At 34.2% G+C, this 18,222-nt stretch overlaps 2 protein-coding genes and 1 pseudogene across 2 annotated transcripts; all 3 read right to left on the bottom strand.

The window, feature by feature from the left end:
- Positions 1-1,112: 1,112 nt before the first annotated feature.
- On the bottom strand, positions 1,113-3,001 carry LOC110672778 (protein DETOXIFICATION 49). The gene has a single exon (XM_021835647.2). It carries the CDS (start codon positions 2,908-2,910, stop codon positions 1,261-1,263), a length of 1,650 nt encoding a protein of 549 aa, XP_021691339.1. The 5' UTR covers positions 2,911-3,001; the 3' UTR covers positions 1,113-1,260.
- A 5,097-nt stretch (positions 3,002-8,098) lies between these two features.
- Positions 8,099-11,903, bottom strand: LOC110672770 (serine/arginine-rich splicing factor RS40). Its single transcript, XM_058132708.1, is given in 4 exon segments — positions 8,099-9,087; positions 9,089-9,127; positions 11,341-11,576; positions 11,684-11,903. Coding segments are annotated over 4 exon segments (1,038 nt in total). The 5' UTR covers positions 11,843-11,903; the 3' UTR covers positions 8,099-8,483.
- A 534-nt stretch (positions 11,904-12,437) lies between these two features.
- Positions 12,438-17,897, bottom strand: LOC131171972 (serine/arginine-rich splicing factor RS40-like; annotated as a pseudogene).
- Positions 17,898-18,222: the final 325 nt, after the last annotated feature.

Raw genomic sequence — 18,222 nt, 5'->3', positions numbered from 1 at the left:
TATTTAATTTAAAAAAAAAATTGTATAGAATAATTAAGAAGTGGAGGCTGGAATTTGATGCTTATAAACAGTGATACATATATATATATATATATATATATTTTGTTATAAGTCAGATTAAACATATATAATAATATATTAAAAAGCAGAGAAAAGTGTAAATGTAGAATATGCGCACTTGTACTTCTGAGAAGCTCGAGTGCATGCATGCAGGAGTACTGTAAAAGGACTGATGAAGCTCATCAAAATTAGTGGAATTTTACGGGTGGATTCTCAAGTCTGAACCAACATTGGTTTCCACTTTCCAAGTCTTGTTTGAATGCTTTATATTTGTAGCTTTGTACCATATATATATATATATACACACACACACACTGATTTTTTACAATTAATATATCTCATTTATCTTAAATGAATTTGAGGCTTAAAATTTGCATTTGAATTCAACGAAATTAATGGGTTAGTATATAATATAAAAAAGTTTTGAAAGTAAATATTATATGCAGTGATATAATTTTCTGAGTATTTTCATACAAATAATTAAATTTTAATTTTTTTTATAAAATTTATAAAATTTTAATTTGATTTTATAAAAATAACTGCAATAAAAAATTAAAAAATTTCAAACTAATTTATTAATTTGTGAACTATTTCATAAATAAAATTATTTTATTAATTTTTTTAAAAATATATAAAATACATTTAATTATTTTCTTTACCATCAATTTTTCTCTTTCTTTATTTTTTTTACTAGTAATTATTAATTAGATAATTTTATTATAAAATAATTAATATAGTAATATAAAAATTTTTAATCTCTAATTATAATGATTTTTATAAAATTAAATTAAAATTTAATAAATTTTATAAAAAAATTTAATAATTTTTGTATAAATACTTATAAAACTAAGTCATCTCTGTTGCCCAAATTTTAAAACAATTAGTACCTCTGCACTTTTGAATTGGACTGCGTATAACTCTAATGAACGGGGTAGAATTGCATAAAACGGTGGGTTATTGTTTTAGCTGCAGCTTTCCTGTGCCCGCGGTACTCAATTAACCACATGCAAAACTTTTTATTTTTTATTTTTTTTTATGACGGCAAAATTGAATTTTCACTGGACGTAGCAGCAGATGGTAAATACTCCCAGGCCCAAAGAGAAAAAGACAAAATCAAATATTCCCTCTCCTCCACTCCTCTGTACAACTTAGGACAAAATCACGGACCCAAAAACAAGAAATTAAAAAAGAAAGATTTAATTAAACTGGTGACTTATATGAATCACTATAATTATATAAAGAATCCTCCTTGATTTCAGGTTTAGATGGCTTCTTTTCCTCAATCTCTTGGTTGTCATCAACATCATCAATGACAACGCCCACAGTTCCGGTCAGCTCTTTAGCCCTTCGGGCTTGAAATTCCCAATCTGTGCAACCCAAAACCACCAACATGGTCACAACACAGGAGCCTTGTGCAGCCAAGAGGCCTAGCCATAGTCCTTCGAAATCAAATCCTGCAAAAAATGCTAAAAATACTGCCACTGGCATACCAACAAGGTAGAAGCAACCCAAGTTGATGTTTGCCCCTACTTTCGGTCTAGCCGTCCCTCTTAGCACTCCACAGCCTGTTGTTTGTGGACAGTTTCCTAGTTCACACAATCCTATTATCGGCAAAACAAGTGATGTTAAGGCAATAATCTCTTTATCTTGTGTGAACATGCTAGCCCATATTTTCCTCACCGTAACTGTGAAACTTAGAGCTGAAAATCCCAGAATGAAGCTGCAAGAGAGGCCTACAATGGCTGCGAGCTTTGCTTTCTTGGGCTGGTTAGCACCCAGTTCATTACCTACCCTTGTGGATACGCTGAAGCTTAGAGAAGATGGAAATATGTATACTAGTGAAGTAGTCTGAATCAGAATGCCCATAGAGGCAACGGTTGCTCTTGGGTTCAACAACAGCCCGCATAGCAAAATCATGATTTCATACCACCACCATTCAAGACACACTGAGATGCAGCTTGGAATGGCCAAGTTCAAAAGAGTTTTCCATTCTTTGAAGCACTCTATGGAAAACCCTCCCCAGGTCTTTTTGTGGACACCGGAGATAAGGATGTAGACGATTAAAGAGCCTACGAGAATGAAATTAGTCCATACCCCACTAAGAGCAACACCTTTGATTCCTAAATTAAGGTGTGTCACCAGAAGATAGTTTATGGGTATGTGTAGAAGAATTGATAGAGTAGCACAAAATGTTAAAGGCAAGGTTATGGATTGAGTTCTCAGATAAATTCTCAACGGGTGTAAAATGGATTGAGCTAAGAGGTCAGGAAGAGAATAAAGAAGAAATGACTGAGCTTCTGTGGCAATTGCCAAATCTTGGCCGCAAAAAAGAAGAATTCTTTTCATGTTTAACCACAGAAGAGAAATGGGTAAGGAAGTGAATATTAGCAAAAGTATAGTTCTCTGCAAAGTTAGACCAAGAAGGCTGTGTTTTTGGGCTCCGAATGCTTGACCACAAATGGGTTCCATTCCCATGGCGAGGCCAGAGAGGATAGAATAGCCAGTTATGTTAGCAAAGCCGATGGCAAGAGATCCACCGGCTAAAGCAAGCTCGCCAAGGCGACCAAGGAAAAGCATAGAGATCATCGAGCGAGAGTAAAGCAAAAGACCAGTGAGTATCATAGGAAGGGCTATTTTGGCAATGGATATGGCTTCTCTGATGGCAAGAGAGAAGTGTGTCTTTTGTGGTGGCTCCTGGAATTCTGGTGGCGGTCTATGTTCCAGCTGCTGTTGTTTGGGTGTTGGGCTTTCGGTGATCAAAAATGGCTCGTGCATGCTGGACTCTGGGTCCTTGGTTGGGAGTTGGCAACGGCATTTAGAGGAGAGGGGAGAGAAGTTTAGCTGGCACATTGTTGTTATGCGTGAAAAAAGTGTTAATGAGTATTTTGGGAGAGAGAGAGAGAGAGACTTGGGGAGAGGAGGGATGGGGGGGTTTTGAAATGGGTGTGGACAAGGGGGTTGGTTTTATAGGGTTTTTGGCGAGACGGCCCGCTTTGAACTTCACACACACTCGCATCCTTTTTGTAAGGACTTCGGTGTCTGTAGTGACCGGCTAGCGGAGTTGGCGAAAATTGACAGATCGAACTAAGATTTTAGTTCGGCAAAAAAAAAAAAAAAGAACTAAGATTTGAGATTATATATGCAGATTTTATCAAATACATTCTTCACTTCTAAACTTAATTTTCAATTCAAATAAAACTCAAAGAAACCAACTTTTTTGCTCAACAGATAATAACAGGGTCAAAATGATTGTTGGACGTTTTCTGTTAGGTTGTATGGAAAAGAGTCAGGTGCTGATCAACCAGGACAAAATTTGTTCATGGACCCATTTTTTTGCGAAGCCCACTAGGGCCCATCTATGTTGTCTTGACTAGGGGAATTTTTGCAGGGTACTTTAATATTGGCCATTGCCAGTTGCCACACAAAAACTTGTCCTTGTTGTTGCTGGACGGCTCAGTTGATTCTGCCACTTTACACTACAGTTTATGGTGAGTCCAAAGAAGCCGTCGTTGGTTATCCTGGACTCATTAATCTCAACTAATCCACCAAAACAGCTTCATCAAATTTGTGATGATGGGGTCAATGCGTGGACCTCCACAGAGAAGCTTGCGACCTGTTTTTTGTTCCTAAGCCGACACATCATATCTTCTTTCTAACTTGCTAACGTTTCTGCTCTTGCTCCTCATGTTGTGGCCCATTTCAACGATTATCAAGCAATTTTGCTTTGGGAAAACCAGCAGCAAGAGAGGTTTAGTTGGAATTATTTCATTTGGATTCTACAACTAAACCTACATGCAAAATTCAATCACAAGTTGATGATTATGACCTGAATTCACATTTCTTTTTACATGATTCGTTTGATGTGTACCTGAAAGCGATGGATTTGAATATTTTATAATTTATGAGCCACTAAAATTATCTTTTAATCTCTGTTTAGCAGTAATTTCAATACTCTCCTTTTAATTCAAGTTATTACATGAAAGGGTCGACACCCTCGTCCCATCTCCCAACACTGATGGAGTCCATATCATGTGTAGGAATGGCTGATGCTGCAGTGAAATAGAGGGACCTGGTTTCACAATGGAGACCAATTAAGGGATCTGTGGGACAACAGGTGCTTAACCAAGAAAGTAAAAGTCAGCTTTTGTTGATCAAATTCTTACTTTTGCACTACATGGACCTACTTTGTCCAAGTGGCTGGCAGTCGCACCTCGTGGTTCCAGTTCCACACGCGATTTTGAGTGGGTTGGTCTCTTTTAAACCCTCCTAATGGGTCTCCATCTCCTTGTGAGTTGTGACAAGGGCATAAGCCCGCGTTTTTGCGACCCCTTTGACTCGGTATTTTTGCACCTATACGGATAACTCCTTGGCTCCTGCGCTTTGGTCAAAAAAAGCGTGTAAGATACATATAAAAAAGAATGTTGATGCAATTAGCATGCTTAATTAGACATCAATTCAAAGTTTCTCCGTCAACCCTATTATATGGACTACCGAATACTTCATCCACATTCCCACGTCTCAGAAAATTTGCAACGTCTTCTTTCAATTGGAATTTTAATTAGTCCCCGCCAGCAACTTAGTTTGTATCTATTAGAGGATATTTTTCACTGTTTTTGTCTTTAAGTGGCCTTTCGGTGATATATGATCTGTTTATTGATTCACTGTGAAATTTTGGAAAAAAAATGCAATGAAAATATGCTTAAAGGGTATGTTAAAAGGTTGCCGGTGTCTCAAAACTTACTTTTGCATGCAATTAGATGGTTCCATGCACAGCATTCATATGTATTAAGAGACTTAATGTATTCATTCACATGTATTTATAACACAAAGAGAAAAGGAAAGCATTTAACTTATTAATTTAATTGTTTGACTACTGGGTCAATTAATATGAAAAGAATTATTGATTTCAGTTTACTCACAATCTAAAACCATTAACTCAATTCTTCCACTGCTTGCGGCAAAGTACGAGTTGACAGCAACATTAATTATCCTACATATACGCTAATATATAAATCTAGAAGGTCATTATTTATTAAAGTGGAGTTCTCACTTAGTTTTTTTGTTTTTTTTTTTTTTATTAATCAATTTTAAAGAAAGGATAGTCCTAATTCGTCATAGTCAATGGTTGAATCAATCGGAATTACATGAAAATCAGTGATTTTAATAGAAGATTAAAAATTAAAATTGGAGGTTCTTTGTGATTTGATTTCAGTTTGGTTATGATTTAATTAAATTTAATGTGTTTAATTGTTTTAAAAAAAATTGATTGTTTTATTTATTATAGCTAATATCAAGATATAATGTAAACGAAGAGACAAAGGCAGCTGATTATTATAAAAAAAAAAAAATTCTACTAAGCACAACTAAGTAAGTATTTTGTTGTTAGAAATGAGGCATAGATTAGTTGTGCCAATGAGAGATTAACAACAAGTAAACTTAGTTTAAAGCGCTTTGTTTTGCTAACAATTAGTTTGATGAATTGTCATTGTCATCAGCTGATGGAAAAAGATGTGTAAAAGGATTATATATTAAGCAGGTAGCGATAAGCTTAATGTTCACATGCTAATCATATACAAAGAATTAAAGGTTATGGATGTTATCTAGATAATTATGCTCTCAAAGTCTCAGTCAATTAGCTTAATTTTGGAATTTTTAACATTGGTGAAAATAAAATAGAATCATCCTAAAATTCCATTAAAAAGACTGTCTTTTTCTTTAAAGCCAATATGGATCTTGCTTTCTTCCTAACTTGTCTTCTTCGCCAAAAGCCACATTCCCATTTGGCTCTTACCAGCTGCCACTACAGACGCCCGTGTGAATTTAATTTCGATTTGGTTGGCATATATGTTCTTTGCACGTGCAACTTTACTTCCCAATTCCACACGTGTTTCCCTCCCCATAAATTTTGCCTTGCTTTTACTTTTATTTGGCACATCTTCCCTCCCCATAAAGAGATCTTTCAAGGTAGACCAATCAGACTGCTTTTTTTTTTTGGTTTGAATGGTTTCGTATGATAGAAAAGAGCTTAATTAATTGGTAATATTCACATTTGAAAGCTAACGTTTTAGAATAAAAAAGCAGATGACAGAATTAAGATTGGGCAGAAAGTGGAATAAGATGATGTGATTCGTTAATTAAAGAAAATCAAACGCTTTACCAAATCATGAATTGGTAAGAAATGGAATTTGTAGAAAAAAAAATAGTATATTATTATTATTATTATTATTATTATTGTGTCGGCCTGTGTTTTGGCAAATCGAAACGTGTAAAAGTGACGTAGACAGAGGAACGAGAACCAAGGACTGAAAGGAAAGGAATAATGAATAGGTCATGGGAAGCAAGGGGCAGCAGCGACGGAGATGATGAAAGTGTCCTAAAGTAGTACCATCTTACGGTCATCTGCTACCCTCTGCGTCCCACATCATTAACTTCACTTTTTTTTTTTTAATTTATTCTACAGAGTTTATATAAAATGCCTCTACTAATTAATTTAATAATAATTAAATTAAATTAAATATTTTATTTTAAAAAAATAATATAAATGGAAATAAAATTTATTATTTTAATTATATTAATTATTTTTTTAAAATTATAAAAGTATAAAATCTATGCATATGAGACAGAGAAACTAAAATATTTATTAATTTATTTTAATTGATTAAATACTAAAGACTATTTAAAAAGCTAAAAACCCAAATATTTGGGTCCACAACTTATCTATGGATGTTTCTGTATACGTGACAGGGTTGATGGGTACCGCAGGGGTCCACAGCTTATTATCTATATCGTGATTTGCACCCAAAGGATGGCACACTGTATACGCGCTTTTTGTTTGACGTGGAAATAACACCCTTGTCTGGAGTATGGGATTGAAGGAACGTTCCTTTTGGGGTGTGAGAATGGAATATGTAAGGATTAGCTTTACAACAGTGTCTGAATCTGAAAAAGCAATTTGCATTTTGTGGGACCCAAACCTTAGCAGTTGGATTGCTTTTGAACGGTCAGGAGAAATTATAATTAGGCAGAGGCCCATCTTATTTAATCAGGCTAAAAGTTTTTGAATTGCTAACATTTGCATTGCAAGGTTCAACAGGGCAAGTCCAAAGTAAGCCCAACTATACCATGAATCCCTCACAAGCCCGCATATCCAACCTAAGACAATTTTAGTTTAAAGAGCCCACAAACATAAAACCCTCGGATTAAACTTCACCCGAAAAGAAATCATCATCTTTCAATAAATAGCATCACCGCCCACTAGTTTCTGCAAGCAGGAACCATCAACCCGGCAGTGAGCATGAAAGACGAAGAGAACGCCCAAATCGGCCACACCTAGGAGCTCCATACTAAAACCACCTGAAGCAGCTAAGAAAGGGACTCTAGCACATCACAAAAGAAACAGCAGCAATAAAGGAAGGAACTATCGTATGTGTTCGCCGGCTACAATATCCTCTGGCATGGGCATTTAATTCTTTCATACCGAGGCACTCATTATTTCCTATGAGTAGTAATGGTAGTCTTCGCTGCACGAGCGAGAGCTAGGTAGTTTTAAAAGAGACAAAAGAATAGAAAAAAGGAGGGAAGGGTAAAAGACTTGGGCCTTGTTGATAAGCATGTCAAACTACCTCCAGCTAAGGCTCCTAGTCTTCCAGCCACTAGCTCTGGGCCATCTTCCGCCAAACATTATTCCAATTTCTAGAAATATTGGATGAGCGCGGGCTGGACTACAGGCTCTAAAACTCGACTATAATTTAACAAGAAAGCAGCTTAGTCTATGCGCTAACCTATATTCTTAAGTTAAACTTTCCTTAACCAAGTAACTAATCAGGACCTCGCCTCCAAAATCAACAAATTCAGATTCAAAAGTTAAGACGAAAACAATCTTCAAAAATCATTCAATTTCACCGTTTCAATTTTTATATTTTTAAAGAAGTTCAATTTAACCTAAATTTAAAACAGTTAATTTCAATTGAAATTTGGACTCGATATCAATTTTTATATAATCATGATATTATATTAAGTTAAATTGGTCCAGTTTCGATTCTTAACCGGCCAGCAGCCACGCTTAACCCCATGCTAAGACGATGATTAAGCGTAGGTCGCATTTTTTATATTATTGGTTTTTAGTTCCACACTAATAACAAACCCAACAGTTCTTACCCCAAAATTAAAGCACAAACTACATACTAACACTTTCCAAATCCCACATCACAAAATGAAGAGCATAAGTTGCGACCGATTTTATGGGCCTTCTTCATGAAAAGATCAAATAGCAAGAATGCTAATTAAGTTCCACCTTCATGACAAAACTAATAAACCGACAGGTGTTCTTTCCAAACTCTCCGAACATACTCATCCATCTACTGGGGGTGAATGACTGCATCCTGGGATAAAGCAAATATTAGCCAATAGTCAAATTTTAACAATTAGACAATAAGAATTTGGTATGATGATAACCTGCGGTATCTCTCATGCATAGGACTTTCAGCCCCACCATCATTTGGACTGTCCCTCTCTTCTGGCAAGGAATTTGGGCTTGTTCGATGACCATTGTCAAGGCTAGCACCATCCATCGCATAACCATGACCATTATTTGCATTAGCGGTTTCTCTTCCATATGGATTGCGACTATAGTTGCGATCATTGTCTAGGCTAGGTCTTTCCCTTCGGTAAGGACTGGCACTCTGGCCACGATCATTGTTAGGAGTAGCTCTTTCTTTATGGTAAGGACTATGAATGGGCCTATGCCCATGGTCATTGCCAGCCCTCTCTCTCTTATAAGGACTACAGCTTGTGCCTCGGCCATAGTCAGGACTAAACCTCCCTCTCCTGTAGGGACTTGGGTTGCGATAACGGCCATAGTCTGGTCTAGCCCTCTCTCTCCAGTAAGGACCAGGGCTACGGCCAAGACCATGGTTAGGTCTTCCTCTTTCCCTATGGTAAGGACTTGGAGACCTCCTTTTATCATGGTTTCGCTTGTCTGGTAACATATTGCGATCTCTTTCAGGGCTATATCCATTCCTCCTTTCGAATTGCATACTCCACTAAAATAACTCGTTCCATTAACTTGCTGCATCTCCGAGAAAAATAAGGAGCATAAATTATTAGAGTTTGAAATTAGATAGATCGACCGCAAAAGTAATTCAAGCAAATAAAACATTATTCACACCTTACATAAATAAGGAAAAAAGCCCATTCTAGGAAAGAAACAAGTGAAAGAAAAATGCACCTAGGGGTACAAACTTAGCAATTTTAAAATTTCAAATCCTAATATTTCATGCAACATGCAAATTCTTTATGCTATTGCAAAAACACATATTTTAGGTTATAACACTTATAACTCAATTGTTAAAAAGTCTATTTTCCATTGGAAAACTTAAACCTTAAAATTATTAAGACGAAATTAAGGATTTTACCCGTATAGGCACAGAATTACATTCAACACTTAATTCGGGAAGTTTAGGTCGCTAAGAGTCAATCCTCTAGTCCGTCAACACTAACAAGATGACAAAAGCACCAATTTTCACTCAAAACTCCTTTGTGCTTTCTCTTCTTGTCTTGACCATGTTTGTACAAAGATAAAGTTTTCTTGGATTTCTGCTCATGGAAGTATAGAGAAATAATTTCTCTAACTTTAATTCAAGAGTAACAACTTCAAATTTCTCTTGAATAAAAAAAAAAAAAAAGGATGGGAGAGGTTGGTTTGAGAGAGAAAAGTAGAAGAAGAAGAGATTAACACATAATCTTCAAAAGTTTTTTTTCTTCTAATCTCTAACTATTAGAGATATTTAATTCCCCTTAATGTCAATTAGTGATTAACCACTAATGATTACCTACTTTACAAGTGTCCACATTTAATTCACTAATTAGATGTATTTTTTACTTTTGATTTGACCACTTGTCAACTTAGCATAAATAAGAGAATTAAAATACTAATTAATTAGTATTATGAAAAATACTAATTAACCATTAATTTTTCTCTCTTATGACTTCTTAAGCCATTTTAACCAAATTAAAATCTCTTACCTTATAAATTAATTAATCAAGTTAATATTTAAACACTTTAAATATTAACTTGAATATTTCTGTTGATGAATTTAGTTTCAAGTCATGCTAGATACTTTACAATCTAATTGCAAACTAAAAAATATTAATTAATTAATTAATCAATCAATCAAATTAATTATGCTTTGATCATGTTATTCTTATTGTGTGTGATTTTTCAGGTTCATTACTAATTGGCAATGAGAATAATATTAACTCTTTAATATTATTGAAACTATTTTATACATAGAGTGAAATTTTCTTACCACTCTTAGTTCTCATAAATCATGATTGACACCTAGCATAGTGTACCATTACTGCCCAATTAGTGATGAATTAATTTATACTTAACTCATGAACCTTGATTGCACATACCATGCACTAAAATCTCTCCGTTACAAAATCTCAATTCTAGCTAGGGTCATGGTCTATGTCAAACCCTAATTGCTTAGAATCACATGTCCTCAAATTAATTTAATTCTTGATTAATAAGACTTTTCAATTATAAACACTTTTCTGAATAAATCTATCTGTCCTGGTTAGGAGCTTTGTTCATCAAGAACAATTAAAATAGACATAGGATTTTATCCCTATTTATTTAGGATAACGGATTTTATTTTGACTAAACACCTATCTCCATAGATAACTAGTCGAAGTCAATACACGTCCGTATACTCACACCTAGTATAGGTATGTAAATGGTATCAAACTCAAACCATCAATATACAAGATACACGTGTTAGCTCAGGTCAAGAGATTATATGCACTATTATGATCTAGATGATTATGTATTGACAAAAGTAAACTCTATGTACACATCATCTTAATGTCACTGGTTCAGCCTATTTATCTTATAAGTATCCACCATATTTATCATGTGGTATGAGTCTTACCATTCCATCTTATTAATATCTCATACTAATCCATAAAAACAAACATAGGTGACAGCCTATACGGATAAATTATACCCAATAAGGTATCCTTGACTGTGAACCAAAATTTATAACACTTATACTAGATTGTTCCGTCGTCACTCATGTTCTTAACACCTTAAGAAAGAAAAATTTAACAAGCTGTTAAAGGATATTTTTAATTAAATTTAAATAATTTAAATTAAAAGAAAAGATATATGCCATTAAAAATGAATTAATATTTACAAGATACAAATTATTAGTCATGCTTTAGGGCATACTAATAAAAATAAGGAGGGGAGGAATGTTCCATAATTGGAAAGTTAACCTCAAATTTGTAGCTTCCAATGCTTTTGTGGCATCATCCTGTGATTCATACTGAACAAATGCAAAATTTCTTCTAATTCTAATGCTCACTATCCTGCCATATGGCTCAAAGTGCCTCTCTAAGTCCTTTGGCCTTGTATAATGTGGATCAAAATTGATAACAAATAAGGTCTTAGATGGTCTAGTATTAGTTGAGGATCTTCTCGAACTATCATGTCTTTTAGTGCCTCGCTCTTGCTGCAAAACAATACCAACAAACATAAAAATCGAGCTCCAAAAAGATCATAACCTAGAGAAAAGGATGATGTGGCAGAAAATCAACTACCATAGAACAGATGTATTACCCTCGTCCATTCAACACGAAGCCTGCGACCCTTGTGACCAAATTCTATTCGATCAAGCCCTCGAATAGCATCCTCAGCATCTCTCTCATTTTCCATATAAATAAACTCAAATCCTATATACAATAGATGAAAGGCATGAGTACATTTTGTAATTATCATTTGCTACCAATGGAAAAAAGTAGTGAAATCTCTTGTGGAAGGATTATTTAAATATAAGAGGGCATTTCACACTTAGCAGTAAACAAGCCACCTATAATTATAAAATTTTGGCAACCTTCATGAAATCTATAAGCTTAGTGACCAGTAAAAGTAGCAATAGACCTTGTGCGATGAACTAAATGATGTCAAGGAACTAGAATCCAAAAATGGATGTCTCATGATGGGTCGATGAAAATAGAGTGCCCTCTCCATCTATTCTATTGCCTCTACTGTGAGGTCGACAATGTTTCTATCTTGAAACATGTCTAAATTTGAAGGCTGGGTAAAAGACATATGGAATTGAAAGGCAATAGTGTCTTAGGAAAATTAGTAAGGCTCTGCCATTGCGGATTAGAGTGACTCTTCTTAATATCAAGAAGAGGAAGCTTGTCACAGACAGAAAATTAAATTTTGATAAGCCCATCCATTAGCCAGGAAGTGTATGGATATTCCAAGATAATCTTGCGTCAAAGAAAATATTGAATATGGCGGTTTTATGCTTCAAAAAACACACTTTCTTTTTCTTTAACACATCCTAAACCCCCACTAGAACTCAATAAGGGAAGATTGGGGCCTCAAATTCACATATTTTGAATGATACTGTAGTTTCCCACCAAACAACCATAGTGAGTGGATGGCAGATGCTGACACACTTCAGCATGGAAAGCTGATCTCTGTAACTTGCTGGGAGGCTGGAGAACTTGCTAGCCCATTTTGAAGTTTATTTGTGCAAAATTTTTATTATGATATTTTTCACATTCAACAGCAGCATTAGCCCTTTCTCTTCCATATGGATTGCGACTATAGTTGCGATCATTGTCTAGGCTAGGTCTTTCCCTTTGGTAAGGACGGGCACTCTGGCCACGACCATTGTTAGGAGTAGCTCTTTCTTTATGGTAAGGACTATGAATGGGCCTATGCCCATGGTCATTGCCAGCCCTCTCTCTCTTATAAGGACTACGGCTTGTGCCTCGGCCATAGTCAGGACTAAACCTCTCTCTCCTGTAGGGACTTGGGTTGCGATAACGGTCATAGTCTGGTTTAGCCCTCTCTCTCCAGTAAGGACCAGGGCTACGGCCAAGACCATGGTTAGGTCTTCCTCTTTCCCTATGGTAAGGACTTGGAGACCTCCTTTTATCATGGTTTCGCTTGTCTGGTAACATATTGCGATCTCTTTCAGGGCTATATCCATTCCTCCTTTCGAATTGCATACTCCACTAAAATAACTCGTTCCATTAACTTGCTGCGTCTCCGAGAAAAATAAGGAGCATAAATCATTGGAGTTTGAAATTAGATAGATCGACCGCAAAAGTTATTCAAGCAAATAAAACATTATTCACACCTTACATAAATAAGGAAAAAAGCCCATTCTAGGAAAGAAACAAGTGAAAGAAAAATGCACCTAGGGTACAAACTTAGCAATTTTAAAATTTCAAACCCTAATATTTCATGCAACATGCAAATTCTTTATGCTATTGCAAAAACACATATTTTAGGTTACAACACTTATAACTCAATTGCTAAAAAGTCTATTTTCCATTGGAAAACTTAAACCTTAAAATTATTAACATGAAATTAAGGATTTTACCCGTCTAGGCACAGAATTACATTCAACACTTAATTCGGGAAGTTTAGGTCGCTAAGAGTCAATCCTCTAGTCCGTCAACACAAACAAGATGACCAAAGTACCAATTTTCACTCAAAACTCCTTTGTACTTTCTCTTCTTGTCTTGACCATGCTTGTACAAAGATAAAGTTTTCTTGGTTTTCTGCTCATGGAAGTATAGAGAAATAATTTCTCTAACTTTAATTCAAGAGTAACAACTTCAAATTTCTCTTGAATAAAAAAAAAAAAAAAGGATGGGAGAGGTTGGTTTGAGAGAGAAAAGTAGAAGAAGAAGAGATTAACACATAATCTTCAAAAGTTTTTTTTCTTCTAATCTCTAACTATTAGAGATATTTAATTCCCCTTAATGTCAATTAGTGATTAACCACTAATGATTACCTACTTTACAAGTGTCCACATTTAATTCACTAATTAGATGTATTTTTTACTTTTGATTTGACCACTTGTCAACTTAGCATAAATAAGAGAATTAAAATACTAATTAATTAGTATTATGAAAAATACTAATTAACCATTAATTTTTCTCTCTTATGACTTCTTAAGCCATTTTAACCAAATTAAAATCTCTTACCTTATAAATTAATTAATCAAGTTAATATTTAAACACTTTAAATATTAACTTGAATATTTCTGTTGATGAATTTAGTTTCAAGTCATGCTAGATACTTTACAATCTAATTGCAAACTAAAAAATATTAATTAATTAATTAATTAATCAATCAATCAAATTAATTATGCTTTGATCATGTTATTCTTATTGTGTGTGATTTTTCAGGTTCATTACTAATTGGCAATGAGAATAATATTAACTCTTTAATATTATTGAAACTATTTTATACATAGAGTGAAATTTTCTTACCACTCTTAGTTCTCATAAATCATGATTGACACCTAGCATAGTGTACCATTACTGCCCAATTAGTGATGAATTAATTTATACTTAACTCATGAACCTTGATTGCACATACCATGCACTAAAATCTCTCCGTTACAAAATCTCAATTCTAGCTAGGGTCATGGTCTATGTCAAACCCTAATTGCTTAGAATCACATGTCCTCAAATTAATTCTAATTATTGATTAATAAGACTTTTCAATTATAAATACTTTTCTGAATAAGTCTATCTGTCATGGTTAGGAACTTTGTTCATCAATAACAATTAAAATAGACATAGGATTTTATCCCTATTTATTTAGGATAACAGATTTCATTTTGACTAAACACCTATCTCCATATATAACTAGTCGGAGTCAATACACGTCCGTATACTCACACCTAGTATAGGTATGTAAATGGTATCAAACTCAAACCACCAATATACAAGATAAACGTGTTAGCTCAGGTCAAGAGATTATATGCACTATTATGATCTAGATGATTATGTATTGACAAAAGTAAACTCTATGTACACATCATCTTAATGTCAGTGGTTCAGCCTATTTATCTTATAAGTATCTACCATATTTATTATGTGGTATGAGACTTACCATTCCATTTTATTAATATCTCATACTAATCCATGAAAACAAACATAGGTGACAGCTTATACGGATAAATTATACCCAATAAGGTATCCTGGACTGTAAACCAAAATTTATAACACTTATACTAGATTGTTCCGTCACTCATGTTCTTAACACCTTAAGAATGAAAAATTTAACAAGCTGTTAAAGGATATTTTTAATTAAATTTAAATAATTTAAATTAAAAGAAAAGATATATGCCATTAAAAATGAATTAATATTTACAAGATACAAATTATTAGTCATGCTTTAGGGCATACTACTAAAAATAAGGAAGGGAGGAATGTTCCATAATAGGAAAGTTAACCTCAAATTTGTAGCTTTCAATGCTTTTGTGGCATCATCCTGTGATTCATACTGAACAAATGCAAAATTTCTTCTAATTCTAATGCTCACTATCCTACCATATGGCTCAAAGTGCCTCTCTAAGTCCTTTGGCCTTGTATAATGTGGATCAAAATTGATAACAAACAAGGTTTTAGATGGTCCAGTATTAGTTGAGGATCTTCTAGAACTATCATGTCTTTTAGTGCCTCGCTCTTGCTGCAAAACAATACCAACAAACATAAAAACCGAGCTCCAAAAAGATCATAACCTAGAGAAAAGGATGATGTGGCAGAAAATCAACTACCATAGAACAGATGTATTACCTTCGTCCATTCAACACGAAGCCTGCGACCCCTGTGACCAAACTCTATTCGATCAAGCCCTCGAATTGCATCCTCAGCATCTCTCTCATTTTCCATATAAATAAAAGCAAATCCTATATACAATAGATAAAAGGCATGAGTACATTTTCTGATTATCATTTGCTACCAATGGAAAAAAGAAGTGAAATCTCTTGTGGAAGGATTATTTAAATATAAGAGGGCATTTTCACACTTAGCAGTAAACAAGCCACCGATAATTATAAAATTTTGGCAACCTTCATGAAATCTATAAGCTTAGTGACCAGTAAAAGTAGCAACAGACCTTGTGCGATGAACTAAATGATGTCAAGGAACTAGAATCCAAAAATGGATGTCTCATGATGGGTCGATGAAAATAGAGTGCCCTCTCCATCTATTCTATTGCCTCTACTGTGAGGTCGACAATGTTTCTATCTTGAAACATGTCTAAATTTGAAGGCTGAGTAAAAGACATATGGAATTGAAAGGCAATAGTGTCTTAGGAAAATTAGTAAGGTTCTGCCATTGCGGATTAGAGTGACTCTTCTTAATATCAAGAAGAGGAAGCTTGTCACAGACAGAAAATTAAATTTTGATAAGCCCATCCATTAGCCAGGAAGTGTATGGATATTCCAAGATAATCTTGCGTCAAAGAAAATATTGAATATGGTGGTTTTATGCTTCAAAAAACACACTTTTTCTTTTTCTTTAACACATCCTAAACCCCCACTAGAACTCAATAAGGGAAGATTGGAGCCTCAAATTCACATATTTTGAATGATACTGTAGTTTCCCACCAAACAACCATAGTGAGTGGATGGCAGATGCTGACACACTTCAGCATGGAAAGCTGATCTCTGTAACTTGCTGGGAGGCTGGAGAACTTGCTAGCCCATTTTGAAGTTTATTTGTGCAAAATTTTTTTTTATGATATTTTTCACATTCAACAGCAGCATAGATTATTATGATATCAGTTTATTTTATGAGAAAATTTGTGTTGCCTACAAATATACAAATCGATTAACTTACCATGATAGTAAACCAAAACCTTCAACAATTAGAAGCCACAAATGATCTTATCCCTATCATGACAAAATTCTACTACCACATCCATCTCCATCACTTCTCAACTTGTACCCATCATACTTTTTCTTCTTAACGATAGGGAGGAGCTCAGATGAATGCCATATTATGGTGGCTATTTTATATTGTTATCATATGAATTCAATATTTTAAATTTAATCTCTAAAAAACAAAAATCATGTTGGAAAATTTTATTAAATGTGATTTTTTCCAAAAGCCTTCTTAGAATGCATATAAAAAACAAGCTTCCCATAAAAAAATTGACAACTACTAAAAAGCTTTAAAGCCTAAAATTTGCTTGAATAATTTCCATCGCTAAGCAGTTCAACTTCAAAATTAAAAGCTGTATAATAATTAGTCAAATAAAAGAAAAATGAAAGAAAAAAACTAGTGTGGCTATAATATTAAATAAAAGAAAGGATGAAGAGGTTGAGAAAGAAAACTAACCAGACTTCATATCCACTCTTTCAACTCTTCCATATCGTCTAAAAAGTCATACCAGCTCAGATTGTTACGCATCATACTCAAAGTTTCCACAGAAGATGGGCCTCATATTGCCTGAGAACATTTTAAGTGGATGCAGTAAATAAAAAGCAGAAGGTTAATCATCAAATTAAGTGGATGGGTCTCACATCTATTACTCAATTTTCATAGATATTTCTTAATTTCCTCACCATTTATCCGTGTTACTATTTTACACGCCAGCTATTTTTGCTTTGCAATTTAAAAAATAAAAAAAAATACTAAAATTTCATACAATTGAAATAACATATTGATATATAAACTAAAAATTCTCCATCCCATCCTTATGATGTATTAGGTAGTCACAAAATGAAGCAACAATAGTTTAACCTTATAACCCCTTTGAAATCCAATTATCAAAGAATGAAGAATCAAAGCAAGAATAGGCAAGAAAATAAAAATCAAAGAACAGATCTACGGAAATAATAACCATATCTACGGTATGCAATTGAAAGACATCACATATCAAATAAAAAGTTTGGCTTAGTTACCGATAAACCATGAGAATAGATTTTCCCATGTTTTCTCGAAAGGCAATTAGAAACAGAGATTAAAGACGACTAAATATATCAAAATTGGCAAGATTATCATGTTTATTTACCTCTTGAAAGTATTGATTTGAAGGTTGCGAACCACACACTCCAAAACGCTAATGACAAGTCAAGCCTCCGAAAGCGTTTGTGATATTTTTATCAACAGAATTTAAAAAGCGAGTCTCGCTATTGTAATAAAAGAAGATAATGACATTGCTTTATCCGAGAGAGCCCCTGTGTTTCTTTGATTTGACAACTCATCCCTCGAGAAAGAATAAATTATATTTTGACCTCAAATAATGAGAAATTATATTACGAAATTGTGATTTCATAGAGACAGTTTACGTGTAATGAGAAGATAATAGAAATCAAGCATGCAAGTAAT

This window comes from Hevea brasiliensis, chromosome 13, assembly GCF_030052815.1.
Source record: "Hevea brasiliensis isolate MT/VB/25A 57/8 chromosome 13, ASM3005281v1, whole genome shotgun sequence".
Classification (NCBI taxonomy): domain Eukaryota; kingdom Viridiplantae; phylum Streptophyta; class Magnoliopsida; order Malpighiales; family Euphorbiaceae; genus Hevea; species Hevea brasiliensis.
The sequence above is the reverse complement of the archived record's forward strand: the minus strand, read 5'-3'. Positions and strand labels throughout refer to the sequence as shown.